Source organism: Prionailurus bengalensis, chromosome D4, assembly GCF_016509475.1.
Source record: "Prionailurus bengalensis isolate Pbe53 chromosome D4, Fcat_Pben_1.1_paternal_pri, whole genome shotgun sequence".
Taxonomy (NCBI): Eukaryota; Metazoa; Chordata; class Mammalia; order Carnivora; family Felidae; genus Prionailurus; species Prionailurus bengalensis.
The window spans coordinates 10,644,919-10,668,582 of NC_057359.1; the positions used below are offsets into that span (position 1 = coordinate 10,644,919).

The following is a 23,664-nucleotide window of genomic DNA, read 5'->3' on the forward strand; positions in this document are numbered from 1 at the left end:
AATTAAGGGTGCTGAGTTTACAACTGATCCAACTGCACACGTACCAATGGGGAACTGGTTACAAAGGGTATATTAGTGACCAAGGGCCACAGGGTTGTGAGCCTGGAAGGCCAGCACTTTCTCCACTCCGCCTCACTGCCTGTATGTCTGTACTCCAGGGCAGAGCCACAGAGTGCTGCCCCAGCAACTCTGGCCCGGGCTCTTTTCCCTCCAGAGACATGGGCCTGGTCACTTGGGTGATCAGGGCCTTCACTGGCCTGTCCACATGTTCGTGCTATTTAGAAAAAGACACCTCTTCTGGCCTGACTCAGCCCTAAAGGCACATGATTTGACTCATCTTTGGGCAAAGAAAACAAGAGCCTTTTTTACTAGGTGCAAAAATGACAGGTCCCGGGGCCTGGGGAGTAGAGAACAGGCTGGGCCTGGCCCCCACTTGTTCCCTATGAGAAATTTCTGTGCAGCTGTACCCGGCTGCCCTGGGAGCCTTGCCAGGGGCCAGAGCAGAGAGAACCAGGGGCATTTCCTTGAGTATTTCCTTGAGCATTTCCTTCCCACCACTGTTGCAAGAAGATACCTTTGGGTAGGTGAGTAAGCCAAAAGGAAGATGGTTAAAAAAAAAAAAGTAGATACTTCTAGAATGGATGCACTGGAAAAAAATTACTTCAGTAGAAAGGTGTATTAACTGGATTCTGGGACTTGCATTAAATAATAACAGCTAACTTCCCATCTTATTAGAAGATAGTAGAAATAATACAATACAAATTCTGGCCTTTTGGGTTCCCTAGAGAACACTGTTATTATATATTTATTATTTGATTTAAATTTTGCTTCAAGATGAAGCTCCATTCCCGAAATGGGTTGAGATGGTGTGTGTTTATCATGACTAGGCAATATATATCTCCAGATGTGGTCTGGGGCTCAGGCAGAGTGTATCTCAATGCACATCTGGAAATAGAGCAAACATGGCTGACGCAGTGGGCCCGTCTCTCCAACTCTTATGCCAGCAGGGGTGGTTTGGAAAGATTTCGTGGTATTTTTCAGTCCTCTCAAACGAGCTGCGTTTCCAAATTTCACAGACCACTAGGAAATAAATTAGGGAAGAGACTTTCAATTTAGACTGGCCCCGTTTCCCCATCAGCACACTGGGACCCGTGTCGGACTAGCCACAAAGGCCTTTGCGCACACTGAGAGGTGTTGGTTGGCCTGAAGAGACGGACTCTGTGTGCTGCTGGGCTTTGGGTGTTGTCGGTGGGAAGGTCAGCACACCCCGGGGTGAGGCACGTATACGTGTCCCTCTTACCGGCATAGCATTGCTAGCATCCTCTCCAGACATAAACTGGATCTTTATTGTAATGTTCCGGGCAGATGCTAGTTTATTAGCAAAGTTCAGCCTCTGCGGGTAGACGTAGAGAAGGTTTCTGGAAAAGAAAAGGTAAAGAACCAGCGAATCAAGTCATGAGCATGATTTTGCCAAGTTCTTCAGTGAATACTAAAGCCTATGCTCATGAGGTAATTATTCTGAACGGAGTCTCTTCCTTTCTGAAGTGAATGATTTGGGGAGGAGTGAGGTATTATTGATTCTTCCTCTTCAGCGGCAGTCATCGATGATAACCAGCACTGTTCTCTGCTTTGCTACATGGAAAGATGTGTCTGCGGCAGCTCAGGAAGTCCTACCATCTGAGGGTATGGAAATCTGCCTAGAGGGAGTAGGTCTGATACAAAGAAAGCAAAAAAGGTTCAGCTCATCTTCAACGAAACTCATGACCACATCTCATTTCTTTCCTTTTTCTTCCTTTTTTTCCCTTTCTAATCTGTATGCTGTGGTTTCAATTTTTTCTTGGCATTGAATTCTGGATATGTTTAGCTTTCTTTTCATATATATATATTTTTAGGCTTATTTATTTATTTATTTAGAGAAGGGGAGGGGCAGAGAAAAAGAGAGAGAGAGAAATCCCAAGCAGGCTCCGCACTGTCAGCGTGGAGCCTGACGCGGGGTTTGAACTCACGAACTGTGAGATCATGACCTTCACTGAAACCAAGAGCTGGTCACCCCTCTTTTCCTACCTAAGATGACTGTTCAAACCTCCAGCCCACAAGTTATATGACAATCACACAACAACAACATGAAAAATATATCCATCCATCAAACAACTATGCGACCGCTACTAGGCTAATTATCATTTTGTAGGTTTTTTTCATTCTGTTCGCATTATTACTAGTATATTCCACTAAAAGGTAAACTCTGGGAAGGCAGAGATTTTTATCTGATGTTTTTATCCACTGATGAACCTCCAGCATATAATACTGCCTAGGACATATAGGTGCTATGTAAATATTTGTGGAATAAAGGAACAAATGTGTATATTTTTGAAGAATCATATATCCTTGACTCAAAGAAATAATGATACTAACGATTATAGAGCACTTATCCTGAGTCAAGCAGTGTTCCAAATACTTGGTGTTTGTTAAACTGTTCAAGTCTCATAATTATCCTCTAAGTAGGTACTATTGTCATGGCATCATCCCCATGTCATAAACAAGGAAAAGATGAGATACAGAGGTGTTAAATCACTTGCCCTAAATCATATAGGTAGGAGATTTCAGTCGGGAACTGAAGTCAGGGAGCCTGGCTCCAGAGCTGGGCTCTTAACGAAGCTGTATTCCCTCTGACAAGACTCCCACAGAAATGACCAGAATGGTCTTTCCATCCTGTGTTATTCATGACATCTCTCGGTGACAAGTGTGCTTCATTTTCTGGGTCTTATTAACAGATGAGTGTCAACAGTACACAGGGCTGATTCAATTAGTGTCACCTTCTTTGGGCAAACGTCTTGTCCTTCTCACACTTGGTCCACTGTTCTAACTCCTAGGTAACACAGTCTCCTCAGACAGATACATGCTTGTCCCAAAGGCTTTCAAGAGGACAAAACTACCTTTGTGTGAACCAGACACAGGAGAAGAGTGACCAAGAGAAAGAGGACCAGGTGACCAGATTTTTCCTTTGTGAATAGTAGGTTCTTATAATACTTTATAAAGATTTGCCTGTTCATTGATATAAGGGTTTCTTAACCTCACCGTTACTGACATTTGGGACTGAAAACTTCTTGTTGTGGGATGGTCCTGTGCAATGTAGGACATTCAGCACAATCCCTGGCTTCTACCCATTAGATATTAGGAGTATCTCCCCCCTACTCAGTTGCAACAATCAAAAATGTCTCTGGAAATTGTTAAATGTTCACCTGAGGGGTCCAAATCACGCCCATTTGAGAACTACTTATCTACACATGTGACTTTGTGTGGCAAAGATCTGTTCAACTATACCCAGAAGATTTCCCATCTTTTTTTTTTAATGTTCATTTATTTATTTTGAGAAAGAAAGGGCACACATGAGCAGAGCGGGGCAGTGAGAGACAGGGACAGATGATCCGAAGCGGGCTCTGCCCTGACCGAACAGAGCATGACGCAGGGCTTGAACCCACGAGCCGCAAGATCATGACCTGAGCTGAAGTCAGATGCTCAACCAACTGAGCCAGCCAGGTGCCCCAGATTTCCCACCTTTAATAGATATAGTCAATGCCGTTCACTGGGTCCATGTTCAAATGTAAAGTATGCTCTACTGGAAAAGGGAAAAGTCAATACTCAAGTACAAGGCAGAAGATGAAAATTTTAAATCTGTTTAATTTATGAAGTCTGTGGTAGTGAGGGACTGGAAAATCAAAAGGGAAGGACTAAGCTGGCATTGACTCTCGTCTTGCATCCATAACCCCTTCATTGTCATAACCAGATTTATCCTGCAGTCACATGTGTGTGAAAGTGGTCATTTTGGACCAGCGTCTGCATAAATGCCCAGATTTACCCCATGGCTCTTCCTTGCTACGACACTGTCAGCGGGGGACAACACTAATAGCCACAGCCCTGGACAAGACCAAATGGATGGGCTGAGTGAACCCGCTCCAGAAGGACCTGGCTGACAGCCCCACCTCAGTGATTTGGTACCAGACATGTAAATAAAAAGCAAGCCATGTGACAAAGTTAATGCTCCAGGGAGAGCCCCCTGAACTATCAGGAATGGACGCAGTGATCCTCAGAATCCCTGGTCTGGTCGGGCAAGAGGAAGTGAAAAGCTTTCTGAATGTTTTGTGATGGGGGTAGCCCTCAGAGCTGAGAAAATACGAGAATGCAGGGGCTAGAGCTGGGCCTTTTATAAAAAATCGTATTCTCAACCTAGCTTCGCTTTCGTAACGAAATTTCAGGGTTTGACATTTCTGTTCCGTCATATGTTTCACGCAACTTATCACTGTTGAAAGCGACGATGCTTTATTTCACTGAGTGTCGTAAAACCTTCAGTCTTACACCAGCTATCAAGCAAGGTTAATTCCGTTAGCCTGCTGGTCGCTGAAGGCTGAAGACAACACAGCAGTGCCCCACCTGTTCCACAGAACCCTAGCGCTTTGCAAAACGTTAACAAGTATGTGGGGAAGTGGAGGAGCTGGGTGACCAGATGCTGCTGGGAAAGACTGGGAGAGACCAAGATACACAGGTTAATGTGCACCGTGAATTTGCTGTCAGGGGAAAAGAGGCCGCTCCTCTCCCTCAATGTTTTGACCTCAGAACTCATTTCATTGATCTGTTCTTTCATGGTATGTTTCACATGCGTAATGTTCTGAGAAATCACCTGGGAAAACACTGAAATGAACTTATCTGGGGACAGAGGAGCATCCCACATCGAGGGAGGAAAAACGCATCACGATTCTCTGCTCAAAGAGGTTGCAAGGTGATAAGGGACAACTCTCAGGTGCTCAGGGAAGAAAATGCTACTTGGAGCTATCAAGAACACACAGGCACTCTCTGCTTCGGCAAGTGCAAAGGTCAGGGAGGTCTTACTTTACTAACCTCGACTCTCTGTATTGGGCAATTTTCTGGAAGCACAACGGGGGTGACACGGTGCTGGTGACAGATCTGAACTGCTGTGTCTCGTGACCTCTCTAGGGCACTCTGTGTCTTGCCCTGTACTTCTGATGCCCTGGCATGGCAGCGGCTGGCGCACACACTTCCCCCTGCCTGCTGGCCTTTGTTTCCAGCTCTTTCTAGCTGCCATCCTGTCCTCTTGTTGATCTCTTGTGATCTCAGGATCACAAGTGGCTGTAAACGGTTCACTGCAGTGACCGCTTCCTACACTTAAGTGAAAAGCAATATAATTGCAAGGCAAGAATGTCATCACAAGGAAATTGATTAAATTTAGCAAACGGGCATAATATTCAACAAGCTTCAAAAGCCAGGAAAGCGTCGATGCCTTCCTCCGAAACGTAGGTGTCAGGCTATGATACAGTGAAGGGATGGATGTCGAATTTGGGGGGTGAGAGCTGGGAGCCACCCAGTCCAAGCCCCAACTTTTGAACATGAGAAAACAGAGGCCCTGGGTGGGGCGGTCGAGGAACAGTTCACCCTCTGAGTTAGCCAGATCCGAGATCAAGTTCAGTGCTGTTCTGAACATAGCCCGTGCCTGTCTCAGTGGCACCTCCCAAACCTTGCCCTGTCGAACGGAGGGAGCCCAACCGCGAGGCTGTTAGGAATGGACACGGATGTCATACTGAGGATGCGATGCCGTTCAAAGTCGGGTGTGGGCACATGGGTAGGGGTGCAGACCCCCCTCTGCTCACTCTTGCTCCCCTTTGCTACCACCGCTCCATCTGCACAGCGAATGCTGCCTGAGCGGTAGCCTCAAGAGTGGTTAACGGCATTGGCTCTGGAGCCAGAGAGCTGGCCTTGGGCAAGTTATGGAGGCTTTCCAAAGGGAGGCTAATAATCACACCTCCCTCGCAGGGCTGTGGTGGGCACTCACGAGTAAGAATGCACTAAGGGCAGCTGTGACGATGACGAGGCTTTCCTGCACACAGCTACTAAGTCTGACACACGCCACAACCTACACTCTCCGCTGCAAACCACTCTCATGTCTCGGCCGGACCACTGTGATGCTTCCAATTCATCTCTTGGCGTCTACGCTTGTCCCTTATCCTCTACTCCCTGTATATCGGTCAGGAGGACCTTTCCAAATGTAAACTAGATTACGGCAGGCTCCTGCGAGGGTTTCCCAAGCTTCGCATCATGATCCCTAGGTGATCGGCCCTTGGCAATCTCTCTGACCTCACTGCTCATTACTTTCCCACACTGGCCCTTTTCTCGAGGGCCTAGAACATTCTAAACTGATTCTTACGTCAGGGCTTTCGCACCTGCTCTTCCCCTTGCCGAGAAGAGCTTCTTCCAGTTCTCCACATGACCAGTCCTTTCTCATCTCCTGGGTTTCGGCTCACATGTCACATCATCCAAGAGATCTTTCCTATCATCCTTTGGAGTCGGCCCACTCCACTCCCTCTGTCACGCCAGCTCTCTCTCTTTCATAATCACGATTATGAAAGTTATATGGTTATGACAATATGTATCCATTTTTTCAATCTTGGAGAGTTGAAAAGTAGTGAAAAGTATAGAGAATAAAATATCAACTACCCAATATCCCACTGCCTTGAGGAAAATCGCTGTTCAGAGTAGCGTATTTCCTCCTGCCTTTATTTCCTCTGTACGTTCAACATTTTTATCATACTGTATAGACAAGGCTTTTTGTTTTTGTATCACTGAATGTTCAGTTATGACCATTTTCCCAATACACATGGCTTTGTTGGCTACATGATTTTTCATGTTATGAATGTGCCATAATTTGCACCAGTCTCCAAAAATAAACATTTAGGGGGCGCCTGGGTGGCGCAGTCGGTTAAGCGTCCGACTTCAGCCAGGTCACGATCTCGCGGTCCGGGAGTTCGAGCCCCGCGTCAGGCTCTGGGCTGATGGCTCGGAGCCTGGAGCCTGTTTCCGATTCTGTGTCTCCCTCTCTCTCTGCCCCTCCCCCGTTCATGCTCTGTCTCTCTCTGTCCCAAAAATAAATAAAAAACGTTGAAAAAAAATTAAAAAAAAAAAAACATTTAGGCTATTTCCTTTGTCTCAACTATTAGGCTCTGACGAGTCCTTTATCTATCTTGCCCCTTTGCAATGTAGTGTCCTTTTGGAAAAATCTCTTTAGGTTCTATAAAGTTCAGTTTCTTCATTGTTGAATTAATTGGATAAAAAAAACCCCACCAATCTACCTTTAATTATGCTGTGGTTGAAGAAATAATGAGCGAAAGTTTGTAAAAATGCTTTGAAGTAGGTGGGTCAAAGGGTCCGTGTAAATCACGACCGTCGTCACTCAGACTGGATAAGCAGGTGAGCTGTCCTCACACTCTTCTCCCGAGTCCCAGTACAGGGGCACTGCCTACCTGGCCCACTTGTCCTTCAATTTTGCACATTGCTTCCACAGGGGTGCTGGACCCTTGTTCTCAAACATCATCACTATGGGTGCTCAGGGTCCTGCTCCATACTGAACGCTCTTTCCACAGGACACACAGGTGGAGGGAAACTTCAAGAGAATTTAGCTCAACATCCCTTTTTGCAAGCTGGAACCTGATTCCAGGGAGGTTAAATGGTTTTGCCTAAACATTTTTTTTTAAGGAAGATGTGTCTCCCAAGGATCATTTTATTTCTTACCTCCACAATGCTAAGTAATGTGTTTTGTTAAATATGCATGCTTTTATTTTTTTTTTTAATTTTTTTTTCAACGTTTATTTATTTTTTGGGACAGAGAGAGACAGAGCATGAACGGGGGAGGGGCAGAGAGAGAGGGAGACACAGAATCAGAAACAGGCTCCAGGCTCTGAGCCATCAGCCCAGAGCCTGACGCGGGGCTCGAACTCACGGACCGGGAGATCGTAACCTGGCTGAAGTCGGACGCTTAAGCAACTGCGCCACCCAGGCGCCCCAAATATGCATGCTTTTAAAGAAATGAATATATGAAAAGCAAGAATGTTATCTCTTGGGAGGGAAGATCTATCTGCAGGGTGGGTGATTCACAGAGTCTAAACCAGGTAAGGGTGATTATCAAGAAACTGACAAATGAGCTTGTATTTTTATAAGCGATAAATTATATGCCTCATATCAGCTGGAGAAAACCCCTAAGAGTTATGTTATCTCATGATTCTTGAGAAGGTAGCCTATAACCAAAATAGGCATCACTGGTTATGGCCGAGTGATTTTGAAAGCTTCTTTAGTTAAGTGTGGGTCCAGCGTATGTGCATGTAGTACAATCCAATCTTCCTCAGCGCAGACAAAAACGGTTTTCTTTGGTTCTATACGTCACGACATTTAACTCAACACCCGGTATCCATCAACAGCCTTCTTCCCAGAGCCACACCCGATGGCTTCTTCTGATGACAAACTGTTTTGGAAACTTCGAATTTTTTCCACTGATTCAATGATTTTTAAACTGCTGTAATTGAGCAGCTCCAGGAAGTCAGAAGTTAAACTCGCAGAATTTGATCATTCTTAGATCCAACTGGCGACCACACTCTCCCTGCTCCTCACCGCCTTGGGACTGTCTTCATATTACCTTTCCTGAAAACAGCTTAGCACAGGGGACCTAGAAATCCTGCAAAGCCATAATGCAAAGAACACCGGTGTGCGCCCTACTCAGTTTAGCATACTCTCTCTCCAGGGTGAGAAAACGAAGAAAAGAACCTGTTATTCCAACGATGACATCTGTGTTCTCTCCCAGAGGCTTCTCTAGCTTGGAGTGCAGCTCAAGGAGCAGGCGAGCTACAGCAAGGAGAACATTGGGCACCTGTTGAAATGACTGGACACGTTGAATCGCTCTCTAGTGTAGCTGCTAATGCAAAAGAGCCAGCAGGAGAGAGAGCCGAGCCTGGAGAAGAGAGCCGGGCAGCTCGGCAAGAGGAACGAAGGCGTCCACCTGCTGGTGGCTGAGCTCCAGCACCGGCTGGTTCCAGGTGTGTGAGGCACGGAGAGAGGCGACAAGAAGCTAAAGTTGCTGGAGCGGGAGAGGGAGGAGGCTGCAATTTTCACGGAGGGGGGGTTCGGCTGACAACAGTGGTGGACGGTGTCGTGGTGAGTGGATCCTTGGTGATAATCTGTGTTGACTGCGATTTTGACAGATTGGAAAATAAGCCACGAGGTAAGAATCAACAAGTTGGGGCTATGCCTCCTATGAAAACACCTAGTTAAGGGGTGCCTGGGAGGCTCAGTCGGTTAAGCGTCTCTTAGTTTCAGCTCAGGTCATGATCTCACGGTTGGTGAGATCGAGCGCCGAGTCAGGCTCTGTGCTAGCAGCATGAAGCCGGCTTGGCATTCTTTCTCTCCCTCTCCCCCCTCTCTACCCCTCTCCTGCTCGCACGTGCTCTCTCAAAATAAAAAAAAATAAACATTAAAAAAAAAAAGAAAAAACCTGGTTAAAAAGAGCAGTGGTACAGAGTAACCCTTTGTGGCATGACTGCTTACGTATCTTCCATTGCTGAGAATGGCAACCCAAACTATGTTTGGAATAAAAAAAATGTGTCACTTCCTCCCAAAGGAATGGATGGAGGACCACCTGGTCATGTCATAAAGCCAGAAACCTAGCCTTCTAGACTCTGAGAATATTTTACTTACAGGATCTTGGAAATCCTAAAGAGGATCAAGGTTCAAGGTCAAACAGTCCTTGGTGCTTCTCCTGTGTCTCTTTGAAAGTGAGCCTGAAGTGCGTTCATTGGCTCATCCTCCTTGAACAATGTTGGCATGAGAATTCAGAATATAAAATTTTACCTAGGACAAGGCTGTAAATATCCAGAAACTGAATAGGCACAAAGGGTGAGGTGTAATAGATGATAACGGGGAAGTAAAAAAAGCAATTTGATTTAGAAATGGAATTGGTGTCCATTTTGGTTTTCTTTCTGTTATTTCAGAATAGAACTTATAACAAAGTAGTAATATCAAGTACATACTTTTAAAAAAAAAGGAGGGGGTGGGGTGCCTGGGTAGCTCAGTCGGTTGGGTGTCCGACTTTGGCTCAGGTCATGATCTCACACTTTGTGGGTCTGAGCCCCGTGTCAGGCTCTGTGCTGACAGCTCAGAGCCTGGAGCCGGCTTCAGATTCTGTGTCTCCCTCTCTCTCTGCCCCTCCCCTGCTCGTGCTCTCTCTTAAAAAATAAATCTAAAAGAAAATTTTTAGGTTGCTGATTTTGTGACTGGAGTTGTCCCCACCTTCTTTTGAAGATCAGTAATACCCAAAATTTAAGCTGCTTTTATGCCAGGGAAGATGGGCCTCGACGGAGACCTGTGCTCAGTGGTCCTTACCAAATGAGAGAGGGGTGGAAATGTCCTTTAAAAAACTAGAGAATGCTCTCTCAGTGTAAGGTGGACAAGTCTATTTCCTCACCTGTAAGAAAAAGGTTGGAGATGAGTCTCCAATGCACTAACCCCTGAGAAGTGCTTTGTCAGCTGTAAACGCAGATGTCACTGAAGATGGTCTTCCTATCAAGATGGCATCAGCTGAGTGCGCTTTAGCGGGCAACCACCAACACTCTTCAGGGCTGAGGCCTCAGTATACGTTACTTAGGGAACCGGTCCATCTCTCCAGGTTTCTCTCTCCATCTTTCAACGTCTCTCTGTCTCTGTCTATCTTCAATCTGTGTGTGTGCACCTCTTTTTTTTTTTTAGCTCCCCCTTGCTTTCTTTCTTTCTCCATGTCTATGATAAACCTTCTCCCCGCCTCCTCACAGCCCCCCAGCAAAGGATAAAATGCTCTTTATGAGGGAGCTCTCCTCCAGTTCCAACTGGCATCTATTTCCTTCCACATGTGCAGCAATGATGACTTCATGCCAAGGACTGGGACTGGCTTGTGGGCACGGCCACTTTCCCCTCAGGATGACAGGCGGGAGCCCAAGATTGAGGAACATCTTAGGGTTTCATGAAAATGTCTGAGGCCTCCAACATTATTAGCTCCAAAATATGAAAAGTAAAATCTCAAAATCACAATTAATGATTTTATTCATTTTACTATTTTTTAAATGTATTTAAGTAATCTCTACCTCCAGCATGGGGCTCAAACTCACGACCCAGAGATCAAGAGTTGCACACTCTTCTGACTAAGCCAGCCAGGTGCTGCATGATTCCAAAACTCAGTGCTTACTTGGGGGCGCCTGGGTGGCTCAGTTGCTTAAGCGACTTCAATTCAGGTCATGATCTCGTGGTTTGTGGGTTCAAGTCCCGCATTGGGCTCTGTGCTGACAGCTCAGAGCCTGGAGCCTGCTCCGGATTCTGTGTCTCCCTCTCTCTCTGCCCCTCCCCTGCTCACACTCTGTGTCTCTCTCAAAAATAAATAAACATTTAAAAAAATTGCAAAGAAAAAGAAAAGCCGAGTGGAGGCATCGTAGTGAGATCAGCTTTGTTAAAATAAATAAAATCAACTGCTTACTACGTATAACATTTTGTCAGTTCATCAATGGCAACTCTACTGAGTTTAACCTAGAGGTGAAAAAATTTTCCCATACTTTGCAGACTATATATATATATATATATATATATATAACAAATGGGGAAGTACATGCATCTCAATATATTCTTTTTAATTTTTTAACGTTTATTTTTGAGAGGGGGGATGGGCAGAGAGAGGGAGACAGAGGATCCCAAGCAGGCTCCACACTGACAGCAGACAGCCCGATGTGGGGCTCAGGCTCATGAACCGCAAGATCACGACCTGAGCTAAAGCTGGACCCTTAACTGACCGAGCCACCCAGGCACCCCGATCTCAGTATGTTTTAAATAACACGTGGTCAGGTGCTTCAGGTTTAGGGAGACCTTAAAAGGATCTTGGCTACGGATATGCAGTAGAGGGAGAATAAAATGCCAGCAAAATCAGTTTTGCTATTTTATTAGCGCTCCTAAAGCTTGAGACCCATGTGTTGTTTCCCAGAGGACCACTAGCAATACAGGCTGAAGTAGATGGGGTGGTAAATTAGTACCCGGCTCTCCTGATACAACACACTGAAACATACTGCATAAAAAGCTCTCCAGTTTCCTCCATAACCATGCTCACCCTACTTTGGTAATTTCAAAGTATTTCTTTTTCTTTTCTTGTGTTTAAAAACTTCCTTTCTGAGGCACCTGGGTGGCTCAGTCAGTTAAGAGTCTGACTTCAGCTCAGGTCACGATCTCACAGTTTGTGAGTTTGAGCTCCCGCATCAGGCTTTGCACTGGTGGTGTGGAGCCTGCTTGGGAGCCTGACACACTCTCTCTCTCTCTCTCTCTCTCTCTCACTCTCACTCTCTCTCTGCCCCTTCCCTAGTTGTGCGCTTTCTCTCTTTCAAAATAAATAAATAAACTTAAAAAATAACTCTAGCCCTTTTTGCAAAGACAGAGCCAAAGAATCGATGAACTATTTGCTGACGTGGAAATACAGCAAAACCGCCTGCATAAATGAGATGCCCTCATTTGAAAACTACGGGGAAAGGTTGGGGGCTCTCACTCCTTTTAGTAATGTGTTAGCAACTGACTTTGATTCTAACAGGACGAAATTCAAGCGCCTGTTAATATCGGTGATCTTAAAGTTGTCTGCGACTTACTCAAACCTTCCAAAGGAAATTGCGAATCTAGATACATTCTTTTAAGGTGGTCGTGCCAGATGAGCAGCTGTGGTTTTATTTATCATTCACATTTCACTGCCAGGAAAATATGTCTTAAATGTAATAACAAAAACAGCTAACAGTATTTGACCCAACTTCACTTAGCAGATGATAAAACAGAGGCACAGGGAGGATGTGTAATCTGCCCGAGGTAACAGCAAAAGGCACAGTGGGAATCAGATCCAGGTGCCCTGAGGCCAGACCCAGTGCATATAACCATCACTATTTCTAAGAACAGCAGCAAATGTCTCTTCGGTCCACAGACTGACCAGAACTTTATTATAAAGTAGTCTTCTAATTTATTATTTACAAGGGCAGAAGAATGTTCGCCCAAACGGTAAGTTTTTTTTTTTTTTTTTTTTAAGGCATGAAATAATACAGTTAGCTTTGGAGGGTGGGTCCTGTCCCTTGCTATTGGAGGTTTTGATGTTTGAAATACATCAAGAGCAAATTGGAGTCAGAAATCTGAGAGCTCAATATTTGCTATAGCCTAGAATTACCTAGGAAACCTGCAAACCTAACGTTTTAAGCGGCGGCATGCTTTGTAAATACGTGCTTATGAGGGAGCTAAGGCTCTGTGACTCAAAGGACGTCCTGGGAGGAGCAAAGCGCCCGCATGGGCACCACCCGGGAGCCAGTTAGGACGTCACAGACCTGCTGAATCAGAACCTGCATTTTAACAACACCCCAGATGATTCAAACGCACATTCAAGTTCGAGCAGCACGGATCCAAGAGAACTGGTGTGTTTTTCATTTGTCAGAAATATGAATCCTGTAGTTCATCATGTTTCCCTTTGTTGATGTTGTGTTTTTGCTTGGCTGCCAGGAAGCAAGAGGTCAAATGTGCAGCTAACTTTTTAAGGGACTGCCGAAGACATTAAGATATGTCCTGGTATTAACCTTACCCAGATTTACATTGATTGCCCTCTCCTTATTTACCTTCTACTCAGAAATTTTATCCTTGCTATACAGCCCCCTTAAGCTGCCCCAAATTATTTTTACAATGAGGTTTATAAATAAATGCATAAAAATGAGGCATTTTCCATGTCCTGTCTTCACATTCTACGGTCTCACGCCATGACCTGCGTTTGTTTCTGTGTCTAATACTTAAGGTTAGATCGAAGCACAAATTTACAAAGGGGTCCATGGAAGGTGGAAAGGAAAACCCTCACGTGTAGGATGCAGGGCACGCTCCAGCTTCAGAATTCAGAGAGAGAGAAAGGGACTGTCAAAGGCTCTGTCCTGGGGCCCCCAGTCAGAGCCCACACGAGGCCACCTGCCCTGGGAAACCGCACAGGATTCGAAGGAGGCGCTGGGGATGGCATCACGAGCTCGTCCCTCAGTAACCGCCGAGCTCAGGAGGCCAGGCCGCAATGTTTTGTATACGCGCTGGGACCGCATTCTGAACTTTGGGGACCCCTACCCCCCAGCCCTACAAAAAGCAAATGCAGTTAAGAGGCCAGAGACACAATGTTACCCAATTGTTTAGAAACACTGCAATAAATGACCCAGCATTCTCTCTCTATGGTCCTGTTATGCTTTAAAAAAAAAAAAAAAAAAAAAAAAAAAAGTGCTCAAAAACAGAAAACAAGAGAGAGGGAAAAACAAAGCAAAACAACAGTGAACTCCAGTAACTCTTACCATAGCACTTTTCAAGATGGGGGTAGGGGTAAGGAACGTCCATGTTTTCTCAACTGATGAACTATAGTTTGAGCACCACATATGGTGTCTTTATACAGAACTTTTTTTTTTTTAATTTTTTTTCAACGTTTATTTATTTTTGGGACAGAGAGAGACAGAGCATGAATGGGGGAGGGGCAGAGAGAGAGGGAGACAAAGAATCAGAAACAGGCTCCAGGCTCCGAGCCATCAGCCCAGAGCCTGACGCGGGGCTCGAACTCACGGACCGCGAGATCGTGACCTGGCTGAAGTCGGACGCTTAACCGACTGCGCCACCCAGGCGCCCCCAGAACTTTTATTACATTGTCTTTGAACATGAACTAGACACAGCTCCTATGACATTTGTAGAGCACCTTTCCTATTACATCAATCCTATTCCTTATTTTTATGATTCATAAAGTTCCTCTTAAGTGAGAGTTTGGAAAACCAGCACTCTTAATAAATAAAGCAGGACTTCAAGCTGGGGCCAAGAGAATGCCACCTTTTAGACACATGTGAATGCACGTGAGCACTTAAACAGTTACTTGTTTAAGAAAAGTCAACTAGGGGCGCCTGGATGGCTCATTTGGTTGAGCATCCGACTTCGGCTCAGGTCATGATCTCGCGGTCTGTGAGTTCGAGCCCCACGTCGGGCTCTGTGCTGACAGCTCAGAGCCTGGAGCCTGCTTCAGATTCTGTGTCTCCTTCTCTCTCTGCCCCTCCCCCACTCATGCTCTGTCTCTCTCTCTCCCTCTGTCAAAAATAAACACACTTAAAAAAAAAAAAGAAAAAAAAAGTCAACTAGACGGGCACCTGGGTGGCTCAGTCAGTTAAATGTCCAACTTCGGCTCAGATCATGACCTCCCAGTTCATGGGTTCTGGCACTGTGTTGGGCTCTGTGCTGACAGCTTGGAGCCTGGAGCCTGCTTCAGTTTCTGTGTGTGTCTCTTTGTCTGCCCCTCCCCTGCTCATGCTCTCTCTCTCTCTCTCAAAAATAAACACTTAAAAAAAAAAGAAAAGTCAATTAGAGTTTTGGGGCACCCGGTGGCTCAGTCAGTTGAGCATCTGACTCTTGATTCCGGCTCAGGTCACGTTCTCACCATTTGTAGGTTCGAGACCCATGCCAGGCTGTGCACTGACAGCATGGGGCCTGCTTGGGAGTCTCTCTCTCCCTCTCTCTCTCTCTCAAAAGAAATAAACTTAAAAAAAAAGTCAACTAGTTTTCAACAGTACAAGACTCAAGGGAAAGTTGGGACATTTACAATCTCAAGTCTTATCTGGACCAGATTTCCTTTGAAAAGAATCATAAATACACATAAAAATTTGAAACCTGCTTGGGAAAACTGACTGCTTTAGGAAAAAAGTAAATCTCTCTGCAAGCTTGCTTGAAATATTTTTTTAAGCCATACTTTGTTGAGCTAAATGAAATTTTACCAATTAAGATATCCATGTTACCAAATATTTTTTTTTGAAACACTGCTTAGATTTCAAATATTAAGAGGTTTAAACATCATCCACTCCCACCTTTGTATGAATTCATTTTCTTGATTCCTTTCCTCCTTACAAAGAGGCTGGATTTATGGACTGTCGGTGTGAGTGGAGACAGGGGATGGAAAGGAACAGGGGGTCATTATTAATCGTGAAGCTGGATCCGGATCTGGATCCTTCACATGAAAAGGAGTGACAAAACACAGAAAGGTCCCAAATCCAAATTTTTTTATTCCACATATTTTTTTTTAATCCTAAAACCTTCTTAACTTGACCCTGACAAAACAGTCAAAACATTTACTGGATAACCGCATCTCTCCCAACTCCCAGCTACCCCCACGGGACCCAGGATGTGGTTTTCAGGTCTGTTGTTTGGATATTCATTGTGACTCCCCCATGGGGGGGCTCAGAAATGTGTTGAATAGATCAAGCCCCCAGTTGGTTTATTAGACCCCTATTTTCTTTTTTTTAAAAAAAATTTTTTTTTTAACGTTTATTTATTTTTGGGACAGAGAGAGAGACAGAGCATGAACGGGGGAGGGTCAGAGAGAGAGGGAGACACAGAATCGGAAACAGGCTCCAGGCTCTGAGCCATCAGCCCAGAGCCCGACGCAGGGCTCGAACTCACGAACTGCGAGATTGTGACCTGGCTGAAGTTGGACGCTTAACGGACTGCGCCACCCAGGCGCCCATTAGACCCCTATTTTCAATGATTTCTTTTCTTCTTCTTCTTTTTTTTGGATGACTAGAAAATGTTTAATAAGAATGTATGTTATCTACACGGGAGGGATTGGAACTGAACTACTTTGGCAGTATACATGTCAGACCTCGTGCACAGCTCACCCTTCCACACTTACATTTACCACTTCACCCAGAGGACTTGATATAGATTTTAGAAGTACACAGATTCACAGATGCTTGGGAGGTGAGAGCATGGTGGGGTGTGAGGGAGGGTGGGGGTGAGGTGCTGGCATACCGGGCAAGCAGAAAAGTGAACACGCTCCCTCGTATGTATAGCTTCAGGTTATTCCTCACTACCGATTCTAAGAAAACTTGGGATTATTGGTTTTAAACCCCGTAACAAAAAATTTTTTTTTCTTTCTATATTGCGGACTTGTTTTTTGGAGTGTGGGTTACTGAGGGGCAGGCGTGGAGACTCTTCTCACCTTTGAGGATCTGTCAAGAAGTGGTTGTTTTTCTACTAGGGAGCGATGTATTGCAGATGTCCTGGAAACATACCAGGCTGACCGGAAGATTCTCCACGGCAAGTGGTGTCCTCAGCATCCACAGGGGTACTCCGCCCTCTGTCACTCCTCTTTCTACCTCTTTAGACTCCTTTAAATTCACACAACTGGAGCACCCCAGCTTTTGTAGTTGGTTCCAAACTGGGGTAGTGGCTTCCAAGATGGCTCCCAGGAACCCCTGCCTCCTGGTATTCTTGCCCTGCATAATACCCTCCCCTTGAGTGTGGGCTGGACCCAGTGACTTGTTTCTAACCAAGAGAACACAGCAGAAGTCACAGGATGTCACTTTGGAGGTCAGTTTTACATAAAGACTCTGGCTTCTGTCTTGCTTACACACAGAACCTCTCTCCTGCCTATTCTGAGGAAGCCAATTGCCATGTTGTTAAGCTGCCCCATGGAGAGACCAACACAGTGAAATATTCAAGGAGGCCCCTTGCCAATAGCTAGCGAGGAACTAAAGCCTTTACAATCCAAGAGGAACTGAATCCTGTCAACAACCACACGAGTGAGCGTGGAAGCGAATCCTTCCCTAGTTGACTCATGGAGCCACCGCAGCCTTAGCTGCCATCTTGACTGTGGCCTTTGAGAGCCCAGAGTCAGCGACACCCAGCTAAGCCACACCTGGACAAACCACATGGACTGTGACATCATAAGTGCCTGTTGATTTTTTTAAAAAAATGTTTTTTTATTTATTTTGAGAGGGAGAGGTGGTGGGGGGATGCAGAGGCATCGAGAGGGAGAAAGAATCCCAAGCAGGCTCCTCACTGTCAATGCAGAGCCCGAAGTGGGGCTCAATCTCACAAACCGTGAGACATGACCTGAGCTGAAATCAGGACTCATACGCTTAACCGACTGAGCCACCCATGAGCCCCTGTTTGTTGATTCATGCTGCAAAGCTGCAGCAATAGACAACATATGGTTTTAAAAAGCATAGGTCAGGTATTTGCTGACATTTAAACACATGATTCCTTTATTTATTTTTTTAATTTTTTCTTAATGTTTATTTATTTTTGAGGGAGACAGAGACAGAATGCGAGTGGGTTAGGGGCAGAGACAGAGACACACACACAGAATCCAAAGCAGGCTCCAGGCTCTGAGCTGTCAGCACAGAGCCTGACGCGGGGCTCGAACCCACAAACTGTGAGATCATGACCTGAGCCAAAGTCAGATGCTCAACCGACTGAGCCACCCAGGTGCCCCAAACATGTGATTCCTTTAAACATTGCTTTACACCTTATAAAATTTCTGCCTCTTGACTGGATCTCAGTGTTATCCTCCTGGCCTAAAGAATATAACATAATGACGACCTATCAGATAAGGTTCTTAATATTGAAAGAGCCTTTTTGGCATCAATCTAATCTCCAACTAAGGATAAAAATTAGAGAATTACTAACATCATAAATCAGGGATGCCTGGGTGGCCCAGTTGGTTGAGCGTCTGATTTCGGCTCAGGTCATGATCTCACGGTTCATGGGTTCGAGCCCCGTGTCGGGCTCTGTGCTGACAGCTCGGAGCCTGGAGTCTGCTTCACATTCTGTGTCTCCCTCTCTCTCTGCCCCTCCCCAACTCATGCTCTCTCTGTCTCTCTCTCTCAAAAATAAATAAATATTTAAAAAAAATTAAAAATAAATAAACATATCAGTAATTTTTGTTTGGGTCTACTTCTGATTCCATTACCTGAATTAATTAATGTCTCTTCAGCAGGCTGTGACAGGTCGGGTCAAAGGTAAGAAGAATGCCCAGAAGTACTGACCACAAACATCCTTCCTTCTTCCCTAACACAGCAAATTTTTAATGAAAGCTTCCCCAACTAAAAACAGAACAAACATTTCAATAATCTTTGGCTTTGTAAAAGCCTTAACATTCAGGTTTTAAAGACTGTTTTGAGGCAAAATCTGGACCGGGCTGCATTTTTTTAGGAGACCACCAGACAGGACTGTCACGTGGCTGATGAACATGAACCAACTTGTATGTTCTTTGAAAGCACAGAAGGAGCACATTTTTTCCAGGCTTTGCACATACTTTCCTAGAACAAATCTGCCCAGCTGACAAAAATACATACACATACCAGAAAATTTCCAGTCTCTGCTGTGGCTACAACTGATTTTTTTATTTTTTCCTTTGGTTTGGGGCAGAGACTTTATTTAGTTCCCCACCCCTTGAAAAAGAAAACAAAAAATCCCAGCCTGTGAGTAAGTCAATACTTTTCATTAAAACACTTGCTGTATCATTCCTGATGTTTTTTTTTAATGTTTATTTATTTTTAAGACAGAGAGAGAGAGAGAGAGAGAGAGAGAGAGAGCGAGAGAGCGAGCTTGCATGGGGGAGGGACAGAGAGAGAGGGAGAATCCGAAGCAGGCTCCAGGCTCTGAGCTGTCAGCACAGAGCCCAACGCGGGGCTCAAACTCACGGACCGTGAGATCATGACCTGAGTCGAAGTTGGACACCCAATGGACTCAGCCACCCAGGCACCCTCTGATGGGTTTTAATATTGTCAGATCCCTTGGTTTGGGTGGGGGAAGAAAGTAATGCAGTTGGGAGAAATGGTGGGTGTACGAAGACATAAATCGTCCCAGTGCCCCCCCCCCCAGCTCCCTCTATAAACACACACCTGCTTTGGGTGCTTGGGAGAGAGGAGGCTTGTCTGGGTTTTGGAGGTGGGGGAACTTACAAATATTTCAAGGTGGCTGTAGGACAAAGTTGCATGCATGGCTGTCAGCGGGTTGGCATTTTTGTAAGTGGTTCCGGTGTCTCTTAGGAGACCCGGGCTATGCCTCCAAAGAGAGGCGTCACTCCTGGTCTCTTTCAGCACCAAGCACGGTGCCTGGCATGTGGCAGGTGGCCCCAGCATAGTGGCCAGGTGAACGTGTCAACATCATTCAAAAGAGACCTGTTCTGCTAGGTGTGCAAGCTTTTCAAAGGACAGGTATGGTGCTCCGTGGCAGGGGTGAGGAGGGAGGGTAGGGAGGAGTTCTCAATCCCCAGGCTCATCACCAGTGTGATGGTCTGTGCCCACCCCCAGACCACTAGGAGGGCTGGAGTAACTGTCATTGTCATGGGCTGCACCTCTCCTTGCCCTGGAGACACACAGAGTCAGCACGTTGGCTGCTGGCCAGAGACACGGATTCTCAGGCCAGAGTTTGGGCTCCTTTCAACGTGACTCTGGGAGAAGACACTCGAGACCTCATGAAATCAGCAGGTGGCCCGCTCCTGTTTGTCTGTTGTGGTGGCGTTGTGCTCAGTACTACAGCGATTCTGTGACAACACCAGCTACCACAGTCCCTGGAAAAATCAGCGACCTCGGAGGGACACGTAGGGGTCTCAAAGACTTTGGAGGTACCACCTCCAGAGCTGTGCGTCTGGCCTCCCTCACCCACCTCTGCCCCAGACCCGCCTTGGGGTTCACACTTAGCAACATCAAACATCACTCCCGCTGCAGGTGTCTTCCTCCACGACTTCTACAAATGGCCACACACACCCAATATCCTCGAATCAAGCAGGGAAACTGCTGGGAGGTGCTGACATGTCTACAGAATCACGTATTAGGTAAATGCTAAATTTCTGGCAAGTTCCTGATCCTCACAGGGAAAGCTCTACATGGGTACCGTGCAAAAAGAAAGGGTTCGCCTGACACTCACTATCGCTAGCGAGCTGGCCGGGAACTTTGGTTGGAATATCTTTACCAGACAGCGTGCCTACCATCCCGTCCTGATGCGTCAACAGACCCTGGACATCACGAGGGAAACTTTCCACCCTTCACAAGCCCCCCCTCTATTCCACTCTGTCAATGCCATTCGCTGAACGTGGCCCTGCCTGCTGAGTAAATCCTAAAAACTCACAGTCTGCTATGTCATCCGCACAGAATCTAACTCATCAAATACGGCCTGGCCTGAATTCCAGGACCAGGGAAGAAAAACCGTGAAGAAAACAATAGGAATATCAAAAAATTTTACGTGAGTTACCAATGGGCGGTTTCAATGCCAGCTTCGCGGCATTTAAAAGAACTGCAGACCATCTTTCATTTTCGATGATTGGTGAGAAAGGAGCCCCTCCAGGGGCACAAGAGAAATAGGGCCTCTTTTCCAGCCGTAATAGTATCAAAGTTAGTCATCAACTGTCTGCTCTCCTGACCTTCACAAGACCAGGGCTAACCTTCTGAAACAAGACTATGGGAAGACTGATGTCTTCCAATCCAAGTGGTAGGTCCAATCCAATCCCCAATGACGAGATCGCATCAAAACACCTTCCCATGAGAGTCATGCCTTCCCCGGGCACCTGCTTGGAGTTGAATCTCAGAGACAGACCACACAAGGCAAGCTGGGGAAGTCACCCTGGCTATACCAGTGCCTTGCAGAGGAGATAATCGGGGCGCTAGAGACATAAGGGACGCAGCTGGCTCCCAGATGCCACCAACCAGAGCAAAATATCGGCGAATCAGCTAAAAACCAATCTGCCTCTACCCCTCCCACATGTCAGTACCAAAAGCATTTAGGGAGCAAGCGGGTTCCACCACTTGCATAAACAGCGTTAGGTCCTGAATCAGGGAGCAACGTACTACCCTCAAGGAGTTTACGATCAGGTTAAACGCAAACACTTAACACAAGTAAAACAATTAAGAGGCGTATTGTAGAGCGGTTTACATTTCACAAAGCACGTTCATGCGCAAAGTCTCTATTCATCTCCCCAAGTATCCCAGAGGTATCCCATTTCACAGATGAGGAAACCGAGAGTCTCTTGACTGTGATCATGGGTACTTTTCCTTGGCACCACAGAAGCCTCCCTCCAGGCTGAATGGTCCTGTTTGGTAAAGACACTTCCTCCCACTTGTCCCCATTAAAGTTGCTCCTCAGGTTTGGTCTCAACGAAGTTTTACCGGTGTCAAAATATTGGCTGGAAGGGGGCCTGGGGAGCCTGAGTGTTCTCGGTTTGCTTTTTCACAAAGCCAGGACAGACCACTAATTTGATGTCTGTTCTTTACAAAAGCAAAAGCAGCCATCGGTCAATCCACTCCGCCATGCGTGGGTTGGCTGGTGAGGACAGCGGGAGAAAGTCCATCCCAGGAGAACGGATCACCTCCCTTCCCTCTTCCTCTCCTCACTAGGAACGTCTCACTGATGTTATGGGAGAATTACAGCAGCACCCAAGTGTCCTGGGTGATGTGTCCTTTGGCAGCATGCGGCTCAACGATGGTGAAGTAAAAAGTTTTGCAACCGGGATACGTAAAGGCTAGTGATGCATGAGGACAAGAGAGAACAGAACTCCGAGCGTGGGAGGAGCCAAGGTTTCTGGGTTTGTCTCTTTCTCAATTTTCTCAAAGGTGAAATGGAGTACAGTGTGTGTGTGTGTGTGTGTGTGTGTGTGTGTGTGTGTCCCCCCATGGGGGTGTGAACTGGCAGCCCGAGATGGCAGTGATGTAAATCTAGCCACAGGATGAAGAAACTGGTCTGCTTCCTGTCTTTGGACCCAAGAAGGGATCTCAGAAAGGCTGTTGCACTGGTCTTGGGACCCTGATGAGAGAAAAAACACCACCCATGTCACCCTCAAGAAGAAAGTGGCCAGGGGCGCCTAGGTGGCTCAGTCAGTTAAGCGTCCGACTTCGGCTCAGGTCATGATCTCACGGTCCATGAGTTCGAGCCCCACGTTAGGCTCTGTGCTGACAGCTCAGAGCCTGGAGCCTGTTTCAGATTCTGTGTCTCCCTCTCTCTCTCACCCTCCCTGGTTCATGCTCTGTCTCTCCCTGTCTCAAAAATAAATAAACGTTAAAAAAAAATTAAAAAAAAAAAAGTGACCAGGGCCAAAAGGAAGCACAGGTGTGAAGGTTTTAAAACCTGAAACTCGGGCACCTGGGCAGCTCAGCAGGTTAAGCCACTGGCTCTTCCTTTCGGCTCAAGTCACCATCTCATCGTTCCTGGGATCTGTCTACGTAGAGCCTTCTTGGGATTACCTGTCCCTATCTCTCTGCCCCTCGCCCCTCAAAATAAATAAGTTAATTAAACAGAAAAAAGAAACTCTAGGAAAAACTGAGACATCAGCTTTGAGATGTTCTTATTGCTAAATGTCTAATTTTTAGCCCGAGGCACGGAAATCTCTTTAAAACCATTCAAATGAGCCAGGAAGTTGAATTCCTCGACTGTCATCCTTAGTGAACTAGAAGATGGCTATTTCTACACAGCTGCATGGATCCCAGTTTACCTCCTGAAGGTTGTCAAACAAAGAACATAAAACAAATGAGGTGGAACGGGCACATTTTTGGTTTTATAACCTTTTTGGTATTTAGGTTGGTGGGTACGTGAAATTCATTTTCTCAGTGGTAAATATCCATGAAATCCGACTGTATAATTTTCAAAAATTACATTACACTGGAACACTCAGTCCTTCCCTGCTTACCTATCAGTAAATAGCTGAATCTAAATCAGTAAAATTTGAAATAAAATATATTTCACTTTGTGTTATGGGGCTAGCCAGCCTTGTCCCAACCGGTACCCACGTTGTCCCCTGGGAAGACCCTAACACAGCGTCTAATATTTGGCCTCAGGGCATTGTGACTTCTGCTGAGAAAGGCCAAGGGTGAGGTCTGAGGCCCAGAAAGCGCAGGACGTCCATCATCATGGAGGGTTGTTAAAATACCTCTGCTTTAGGGGTCCCTGGGTGGCTCAATCAGGTTAAGCGGCTGCCTTCGGCTCAGATCATGATCTCAGCATTCATTAGTTCAAGCCCCGTGTCGGGCTCTGTGC

General features: G+C 46.0%; 1 protein-coding gene across 5 annotated transcripts in view; it reads right to left on the reverse strand.

Annotated features, from left to right (window-relative positions):
• DOCK8 (dedicator of cytokinesis 8) overlaps nt 1-23,664 on the reverse strand; it is a 232,552-nt gene that overhangs the window by 88,992 nt on the left and 119,896 nt on the right. For all 5 annotated transcript variants that reach the window (XM_043566150.1, XM_043566149.1, XM_043566151.1 and 2 more), the window contains one exon: nt 1,301-1,418. In XM_043566150.1, coding sequence (XP_043422085.1) covers nt 1,301-1,418 — 118 coding nt within the window. The remainder of the gene's footprint in view (nt 1-1,300; nt 1,419-23,664) is intronic.